General features: G+C 47.6%; 1 protein-coding gene across 1 annotated transcript in view; it reads left to right on the top strand.

The window, feature by feature from the left end:
• Nucleotides 1-871: 871 nt before the first annotated feature.
• bcam (basal cell adhesion molecule (Lutheran blood group)) overlaps nucleotides 872-10,449 on the top strand; it is a 31,179-nt gene continuing 21,601 nt past the window's right edge. The window contains exon 1 of the mRNA XM_041226578.1: nucleotides 872-1,102. Within this exon, the coding sequence (XP_041082512.1) occupies nucleotides 1,042-1,102 (61 nt within the window). The 5' untranslated portion in view covers nucleotides 872-1,041. The remainder of the gene's footprint in view (nucleotides 1,103-10,449) is intronic.

The raw sequence follows: 10,449 nt of genomic DNA, 5'->3' as shown, positions 1-10,449 counted from the left end.
ATCTCCACTGATGTGTTGTTCTTTCATTCTTTTCAACCGCAAACCTACATTTACAGTAAACAGCCCTTATGAAACTACCCCTATACCCGGGTTTGGACGGGAACCAGACAATACTGTAACAGCTGTACTAATACAGCTAATGATTTTAATCATAATAATAGTAACACATAATAGTAGATGAGTTTTTCAAAGATTGGACACGCCCACCCGGCTACGCCTTTGAGTTCAAGATTCGCGTTATAAAGATGTGCATAGCTGGGGCGCCTGTATTATAAAGAGAACGGCTTCAACGCGAGTCCAATAGAATCAATCAAAGCTGAACAATTCGACACGTCACATTCGGAGTCCAGAACCATGGAGCCATTGTTACGCGTTCTCTAGAACCTGCTCGGTTCGTCAGAGTTCATTTCATTTTATATAAAACCTTTTGGAATCCAATCAGGGTTCTGTTCTGTATTATAACGCGTCAGTCGCCCGCTAGTAAACCACAGTCCAGTGTTACTTATTGCAAATAGAGAGGAACCCAGTGCGTGTGCTTTCTGTGTACATCCAAAAAATACCTTTCATTCATTTCTGTACAATTATACCCCCTTTCAAGCGCACACACACACACACACACACACATTATTAATGAACTGCACCAGCGAGGCTAAACAAACAGGGCGCGGTCCTTTTAAAAAGAAAAAGCAAAAAGCTAAAAGTATTTTCTTAAGCGCTCACCAAAACAGTTGCAGCGCGCTCGGGTCCACCTGTTCCTACAGTCATCTTGTCTGTCAAATAAAGGGTGTTCATGGGGGGGGGGGGGACGGGGGGAAGCGTGGGGGGGGGGGGGGGAAGCCAAAAAATATTCTAAAAAAAGGAGCCGCCTTCGCTCCACCCCCATCTCCCCCAAAGCGCAGCTCCCACTAACACACACACGGAGCCCACCAGTCTGCTCACACACACACTCTCAACGCAGCTTAGCAGCGCGGCGACCGAAAACAAGCCCCTCCAGCGATCCGACCCGCAGAACTCAGAACACCCCCCCGACCCGGAGGAAGCATGGAAGGGAAACTCGCTCGCTTGCTCTGCGTCCTTGTGGTGGCAGCTGCAGCCTTGCAAGGTAAGCGAGTCCGAATAAATATACGCGGGGGCTTGTTTAACTTAAAAAACACACAGGTTCACACCTATGCGAGTTTATCACAGTGTTTCTGCGCTTTTTCTGCGGTGTTATTTGTTTTGCTATACACGCAGTTACCCTGGTCTGGTTAATATTGTTCTTTACCGTATAATGCTCACCTGTGCTTTAGCTTTGCTGTGCTTTTACTGTGGGACACTTATGCGGTTAATCATAGGCTATTATTCTTATTATTCTTATTATTAGTTCATTTGGTGTAGCAGGCACTGTGATCGCTATTAAATCAGTGTAAATAGTTTTGCTCAACAAGTACACAGTGTATATTTTTTGTTATTTTTTGTGTCAGAGTTGTTCCACTTTGTTGCGGTCTGTTTCTTCTGACAAAGGGTGCGACGCGTTAGCCAGTGCCACAAGGGCGTCGTTCTTTGGGGGGGGAGGGTCTGTTCGGGTCTACCCTTCAATAAACTAAACCGGTGCCGGACTGGTCCGTATTTTAAAATAAATGTCAATTGCTTTTTTTTTCACTGTCTAGTTTGTGTGTGTGCGTAGCCGTTTCAAACCAAAACTAATAACTGCTTACCATTCAATAGACATTGACTGTAGAAATATTTTAATTCTATTTATAAATCTTAACTTGTATGTGTATTGGGGGGGGGGGTCAGTGCATGTGTGTCTGTCTGTCAGTGTGTGTGTGTCAGTGTGTGTGTGTGTGTGTGTGTGTGTGTGTGTGTGTCAGTGTGTGTGTCAGTGTGTGTGTGTGTGTCTGTCTGTCTGTCAGTGTGTGTGTGTGTGTGTTTGTCAGTGTGTGTGTGTGTCTGTCTGTCTGTCAGTGTGTGTGTGTGTGTGTGTGTTTTTATAGCAGATGACTAAGCGCTTTATACGTGCACTGCAAAAAAACAGATACACACTAGAAAAAACCACAGCAAACCGAATCTCTGAGAAAGTGGCTGAGCGGTTGATTCCAAAGTCTGCTGCGGGATCAGTCCGGTGCCCGCATTTCCATTGCGCTTCGCTCTGTGTATCAAACAGCGGGCTTGCTGTTATTAGCCCGGATAGCGCCGCGGTGCTTTTGTGCCGGCAGTAGAATAGACCAGCATCAGGCTGCTTTGTCGGTCTCCTCCGGGCTCCGCAGTTGCCTAGGCTCGTTTTAATTGTTTAAAAAATAATTAGCGGATTTTAATTAAAATGAGCAGATTTTCTTTGTGTGTGTGTGCGGCGGCCGGAGTTTGGCTGAGCACCTGTGTTATTGTGGGTGGGGCTGTATAGATCTCTGTGTGTGTGCTTTTAAAAGAACACTTTGCAATAATAGGGATCTGAATGAATTACTAATAATAGTCATAATTAAACCATGACCTCCCAATTGAAATCCATCAAACGAGCCGAATAGCCTTTTATAGAGTAATGCGGGTGCATGCATAACCTATTCTCTCTCTCGCACACGCAGACACACACACACACATGCACACGCACACGCACACGCACACGCACACACACACACACACACACACACACACACACACACACACACACACATCACACATACACACTCGCACACACACACACACACATAGACATTCTCTCTCGCACACACACACACACACACATTTTTCTCGCACTCACACACACACACACACACACACACACACACATTCTCGCACTCGCACACACACACACACGCACAGGCACAGGCACACGCACACACACACACACACACACACACACACACACATTCTCTCTCGTACACACACACACACACACACACACACATAGACATTCTCTCTCGTACACACACACACACACACACACACACACATTCTTTCTCACACACACACACACACACACAAACACACACAATCTCAAAGAGTAAACTTTCGAGGACCTTTGAAAGCTCCTGATTTCCAAAATAAGTAGCGCTTCATCGCGAAAGGCGCTCAAGGCTCTATATATATATATATATATATATATATATATATATATATATATATATATATATATATATATATATATATATGTGGGTGGGTGGTGGAATGCAGGAATGCAGTGTCAAGCTGTAAGAGTACGGTGAAGGAAGAGGCTCTGAGGAGAGAGAGATGGCCCTGTGGAAGTGGGTTTGGCAGGGGGCTGTGATGCATTGCTTGAGGGTTGCACAGTTGGGCTGTTTGATTTGTCCTGTCTTGTCTTGGCACTGTTCACAGCTTGCTGGTGTAATTTTCTGCTTGGCGCTGTGCAAAGCTACTGCAGACTTTACAACACACAAGGAAGCCATTAGGAAAATTAAGAACGGTGCCTGAGGGGGGAACCGGTTAATAAAGCGGAAAAACAGAGACCGGAGATGAAAGAGAAGGAGCGGGTTGGGTTTTTGTTTTTGTTTAATATAATTCAGGGATGGGAATAAGACTCCCTTTGCACAGCAGTTAGAACCATTTCCGGTTTCACAATGAGTTTAATAAGACACACCTGAGCTTGTTACCTAGATACACTGGGACTGCTATTATTATTATTATTATTATTATTATTATTATTATTGATTATTATTATTAATTGATTATTGTTATTATTGATTATTGATTATTAATTGATGATTGATCACCGGAACACGCAGCCTCCCAAAAAGAGCCAGGCCGTTCAAACCGAAGCGCTTTTCACGGAGGTCTAATTCAGGTAAATTTACCGCGGTGCAAAACCAACACACAGGGCTGTCCCCTCTCCCTGACAAATACCCCGCGATCCCCGTCAGCCTTTCATCTCCAAAGGTCGGAGGATACTTCTAGCTGAACAGCGGCTTCGGCGGAAAGCAAGCCGCTTGATGATAATGAATAGAGCGCAGTGTCAGCGCGGCCGGCGGGCTGCTGAGTCACAAGCGCCAAGACAGAAAGCAGGCGCGTCGCCCCCCGGTCACCCGAGCAAGTGACTCAGTGCTGACAGGCTTTCAGATGCAGATGCACGGGCTCAGGGCTTCAGCGAGTGTGACCTGAGCTCCCATTCGGGGCTTCATTACTCAGCACGTCATTTGTTATATTCTTTCTTTTATATTTTTATTAATTGATGTATCACACAAGGAGATCTAACCGCAGTGGTTTGATGAATGTGACGAAAATTCGAAACTGGGGAAGAAAAGTTTGAAATACACTCGGTGGTCAAAACTGACCTTGTTTGTGTTTACTGGTGTGTTCTTTAGATGCATTTCGCATTGACTGTGAAGTTTATTAATATGCTTTACCAGTCCCCTTTGTGCTTTACAATGCTTCCCTTTGCTTTACCAGACCCCTTTGTGCTTTACAATGCTTCCCTATGCTTTACCAGACCTCTCTGTGCTTTACAATGCTTCCCTATGCTTTACCAGACCTCTCTGTGCTTTACAATGCTTCCCTATGCTTTACCAGACCTCTCTGTGCTTTACAATGCTTCCCTTTGCTTTACCAGACCTCTCTGTGCTTTACAATGCTTCCCTATGCTTTACCAGACCTCTCTGTGCTTTACAATGCTTCCCTATGCTTTACCAGACCTCTCTGTGCTTTACAATGCTTCCCTATGCTTTACCAGACCTCTCTGTGCTTTACAATGCTTCCCTATGCTTTACCAGACCTCTCTGTGCTTTACAATGCTTCCCTATGCTTTACCAGACCTCTCTGTGCTTTACTTCATTTTGCTGTGCTTTTACTATGGGTCATTTTTATGAATGAGTCGAAACAGATCTAATAAATTTGTATCTGTCAGTGTGTCAGTGTTTGTCATTGCGTTCTCTCTCTCTCTCTCTCGGCTCTCGAAATCAGCTCGAGAGGAGGGATCTCCTAGGGGAGACTAGAAGATCCTCGAGAGAGGAAGAAGGAGAGAGAGAACTCTCCCTCTCTCTCTCTCTCTCTCTCTCTCTCTCTCTCTCTCTCTCTCTCTCTCCTCTCTCTCTCTCTCTCTCTCTCTCTCTGTGTTTGTGTGGTCTGCTCTGTTCATTCCTGGTTATTTATGATTCATTACTTTAGTGCCAGGAAGAGAAGGCTGTTTTGGTGCCTCAATCCTTTTAAGGTTTTTTCAGTCAGTCCTGTAAGATGTACCTGCTGTATCTCCTGGGCAGACAGCCAGGCTGCGGTTCAGAGACCATTATATAATATTTGAAGATTCGAGTTTCATTGATGCGTCGGCTCAAACTGCTTGACTCGCTCTCTTCTAGTTTCAATAACACTGATGAAGCACTAGAGCCCAAACGCTGGTCTGCTTGACTCGCTCTCTTCTAGTTTCAATAACACTGATGAAGGCACTAGAGCCCAAACGCTGCTCTGCTTGACTCGCTCTCTTCTAGTTTCAATAACACTGATGAAGGCACTAGAGCCCAAACGCTGCTCTGCTTGACTCGTTCTCTTCTAGTTTCAATAACACTGATGAAGGCACTAGAGCCCAAACGCTGGTCTGCTTGACTCAGTCTCTTTAGTTTCAATAACACTGATGAAGGCACTAGAGCCCAAACGCTGGTCTGCTTGACTCGGTCTCTTCTAGTTTCAATAACACTGATGAAGGCACTAGAGCCCAAACGCTGGTCTGCTTGACTCGCTCTCTTCTAGTTTCAATAACACTGATGAAGGCACTAGAGCCCAAACGCTGGTCTGCTTGACTCGGTCTCTTCTAGTTTCAATAACACTGATGAAGGCACTAGAGCCCAAACGCTGGTCTGCTTGACTCGCTCTCTTCTAGTTTCAATAACACTGATGAAGGCACTAGAGCCCAAACGCTGGTCTGCTTGACTCGCTCTCTTCTAGTTTCAATAACACTGATGAAGGCACTAGAGCCCAAACGCTGGTCTGCTTGACTCGGTCTCTTCTAGTTTCAATAACACTGATGAAGGCACTAGAGCCCAAACGCTGGTCTGCTTGACTCGCTCTCTTCTAGTTTCAATAACACTGATGAAGGCACTAGAGCCCAAACGCTGGTCTGCTTGACTCTGTCTCTTCTAGTTTCAATAACACTGATGAAGGCACTAGAGCCCAAACGCTGGTCTGCTTGACTCAGTCTCTTCTAGTTTCAATAACACTGATGAAGGCACTAGAGCCCAAACGCTGGTCTGCTTGACTCGCTCTCTTCTAGTTTCAATAACACTGATGAAGGCACTAGAGCCCAAACGCTGGTCTGCTTGACTCGCTCTCTTCTAGTTTCAATAACACTGATGAAGGCACTAGAGCCCAAACGCTGGTCTGCTTGACTCAGTTTAGTTTCAATAACACTGATGAAGGCACTAGAGCCCAAACGCTGGTCTGCTTGACTCGCTCTCTTCTAGTTTCAATAACACTGATGAAGGCACTAGAGCCCAAACGCTGGTCTGCTTGACTCAGTTTAGTTTCAGTAACACTGATGAAGGCACTAGAGCCCAAACGCTGGTCTGCTTGACTCGCTCTCTTCTAGTTTCAGTAACACTGATTTAGGAAGGGGGGGAAGGAGGGGTCATTTTTGAAGTCGGAGGTGAATGAATGCCCCTGCCCCCCTCCCCCGTAGCCCTCTTCTTGTTCTCCGAGCGCTGTTTGCTCTTTGTAATTGCACAGTGAAATACCTGCGCTCCCATCACTGTGGAATGCTTGTTAACAATGCAGTGCTGTTAAATGTGAAAGCGTTCCAGGGGGAGGGTTGTTGGCACACTCTTGTTTGAGATTATTTCCCTGGAATTTGCTGCTTTCTCTAAAGTGGAAGACGTTCTGTTTGTTTGACGGATCGGGGGTGGGGGAAGGGGTTAGCCCTCCTCTATCCCACTTCTAGCCCACCTCTAGCCCAATCTGCAGCTATAAGATCAAGCACTCTGACAGACACGCCAGGATTTCATGCTGTGAGCTTCTTCATGAGATTAATAATAAGACTCCCATTGCAGAGCAGTTTGAGAGCCAGTCTGAGTGCATTCCCCTGCTCCATCTCCTCCCTGGGCCACACTCTTTAGTTCCAGTGAAACTTTTTAAGCTCTGTGTGCTTGTGTGTGTCTGTGTTCTTGTCTCTGTGTGCTTGTGTGTGTCTGTGTTCTTGTCTCTGTGTGCTTGTGTGTGTCTGTGTTCTTGTCTCTGTGTGCTTGTGTGTGTCTGTGTTCTTGTCTGTGTGTGTGTGTTTGATCAGCAGCAGCTGGTCTTGTTGTCTCTGAGCTGGGAGAGGACAGCAGCTCTGTCAAAAGAAAGCTTTCCACACTCAGGCAGGGCTTTGTCTCAGACCGGTTCAAAGTGGAGGATTTCAGCGACCTTGGAAAATCAGCACAGCCGAGGGAGAGAGAGAGAAAGAGAATTCACACACATCAAGCACAGAGCTTTCTCTTGGCTAATGCCTTCGTCAGTGTTATCGAAACTGGAAGAAACTGAGTTTTTCTGAATGCAACAGTAAGTTGTGTGAGAGGACTGAGAGCTGGGGGTTGAGAGAGACACAGCAGCACACTCCATATTCAAGAGGAACTCAGGAGCTGCTGGCTGCGTTTCCTGGGGGGGTCGGGGGGGGGGGGGGGGCAGCCTGTATCCACGGCGACCGTTTCCAAGGAGGGCCTCACTCAGAAACCAGGAGAGGGATTAACAGAGCTCAGATGCAGCAGCAGCCACTTCCTTCGCTCTCTCTCTATCTCTTTCTTTCCTTTTCTCTTCAATACTCTCTCTCTCTATCTCTTTCTTTCTTCCCACATCAATGGATACAGACACAGGCATACAAACATGAAACTATATCGAGTTCGAACAGCAACTTTGGACAAGCATGACACACCTAGAAAAAGTGTTTTGACGTGTGTTGTCCCACCCCCCCCCCCCCCCCACACACACACACACACACACACGTGCCCACACACACACACTTTACCATCAAAAAGAATTCCATGCGGGTGTGTTTACAGATGTCTCTGCTGCACGCTATCCAGCCAGACAACAGAGAGCTGCTGCATACACAAGAGAGGGAAAGAAAAAAAAAATAGAGACAAGTCAGGACTGAGCCTGAATCACGAGACACAGCCAGGACAGACAGGACAGCCTGAATCACGAGATACAGCCAGGACAGACAGGACTGAGCCTGAATCACGAGACACAGCCAGGACAGACAGGACAGCCTGAATCACGAGATACAGCCAGGACAGACAGGACTGAGCCTGAATCACGAGACACAGCCAGGACAGACAGGACAGCCTGAATCACGAGACACAGCCAGGACAGACAGGACAGCCTGAATCACGAGACACAGCCAGGACAGACAGGACAGCCTGAATCACGAGACACAGCCAGGACAGACAGGACAGCCTGAATCACGAGACACAGCCAGGAGAGACAGGACAGCCTGAATCACGAGACACAGCCAGGAGAGACAGGACTGAGCCTGAATCACGAGACACAGCCAGGAGAGACAGCAGACAGGACAGCCTGAATCACGAGATACAGCCAGGAGAGACAGGACTGAGCCTGAATCACGAGACACAGCCAGGAGAGACAGGACTGAGCCTGAATCACGAGACACAGCCAGGAGAGACAGGACTGAGCCTGAATCACGAGACACAGCCAGGAGAGACAGGACTGAGCCTGAATCACGAGACACAGCCAGGAGAGACAGGACTGAGCCTGAATCACGAGACACAGCCAGGAGAGACAGGACTGAGCCTGAATCACGAGACACAGCCAGGAGAGACAGGACAGCCTGAATCACGAGACACAGCCAGGACAGACAGGACAGCCTGAATCACGAGACACAGCCAGGACAGACAGCAGACAGGACAGCCTGAATCACGAGATACAGCCAGGAGAGACAGGACTGAGCCTGAATCACGAGACACAGCCAGGACAGACAGGACAGCCTGAATCACGAGACACAGCCAGGACAGACAGCAGACAGGACAGCCTGAATCACGAGATACAGCCAGGAGAGACAGGACTGAGCCTGAATCACGAGACACAGCCAGGACAGACAGGACAGCCTGAATCACGAGACACAGCCAGGACAGACAGCAGACAGGAGCCTGAATCACGAGACACAGCCAGGAGAGACAGGACTGAGCCTGAATCACGAGACACAGCCAGGACAGACAGGACAGCCTGAATCACGAGACACAGCCAGGAGAGACAGGACTGAGCCTGAATCACGAGACACAGCCAGGAGAGACAGGACAGCCTGAATCACAAGACACAGCCAGGAGAGACAGGACTGAGCCTGAATCACGAGACACAGCCAGGAGAGACAGGACTGAGCCTGAATCACGAGACACAGACAAGAGAGACAGGACAGCCTGAATCACAAGACACAGCCAGGAGAGAGAGGACAACCTCAATCATGAGACACAGCCAGGACAGAGAGGACAATCTGAATCACGAGACACAGCCAGGAGACAGAGGACTACCTGAATCATGAGACACAGCCAGGAGAGAGAGGACTACCTAAATCATGAGACACAGTCAGGAGACAAAGGACTACCTCAATCATGAGACACAGTCAGGAGAGAGAGGACAGCCAGAATCACAAGACAGTCAGGAGAGAGAGGGGCGGGAGGGGGGCACCATGGTTTCCGAAATGCTGAGTCACCTGCTCCCCTCGTCCTGGATCAGGGTCCTGGTTTATTTATCCCGGAAGAGTGACCCTTTCCCATTGGATCTGATCTCTGTAAATCCAGTTATAACTGCTTGAGTTGTTATAAAAATAAAAGGGAGATTGAGAGAGGGTGCGGGCGAGGGGTGAAGGGAGAGGGAGGGGTGGAGCAGCCTGTCCTTAGCCTCTCAGAGTGATTCAATTGCACTTCTGTGATTAACACAAAGAGCAGGCTGGTGTCGGAGTGATCACGTGACTCTGAGTGTCTCAGACCTCGCAGGTTACTCACTGCATCTCTCTCAATCCTTTTCTGTTTCGTTCATAGCACCCCAGGGGGTCTTTCTAATGGAAACAGCACTGGGGTCTCAATGGAGCTGTGAAACGTGTCTCTGAGTGCAGCAGCTACACCAGAGTGTAACCACTGACCTACCCCCCCGGCAACACTCGAACCTCTCGGAAATACAGCAGCAAATAAAAACACACTTTCACTGCACGCCCTGTGGGAAGGAATGCTCTCACGCTGCTGCAGCTCGTGTGGTTTAGATACGATTCTCAGAGCTCTCTCTCGAAGCCCTAGAGTTTGCTTTAAACTTCATTGCCAGGAATGCAATGGAAAAAATAAACCCTGTGGATTTTTATTTTTTTTTTAAGACGGGAAAATAGATTTAATGGGATTTTTGTAGTTTTCCTCCCCTATGCTTTTCCCACAGTTACTCTATGCTTTACCAGACCTCTATGTGCTTTACAATACTTCCCTATGCGTTACCAGACCTCTCTGTGCTTTACAATGCTTCCCTATGCTTTACTATACCTCTCTGTGCTTTACAATG

The sequence above is a fragment of the Polyodon spathula genome, chromosome 24 (assembly GCF_017654505.1).
Source record: "Polyodon spathula isolate WHYD16114869_AA chromosome 24, ASM1765450v1, whole genome shotgun sequence".
Lineage (NCBI taxonomy): Eukaryota > Metazoa > Chordata > Actinopteri > Acipenseriformes > Polyodontidae > Polyodon > Polyodon spathula.
Note: the sequence above shows the minus strand (reverse complement) of the source record. Positions and strands in the feature narration are given on the sequence as shown.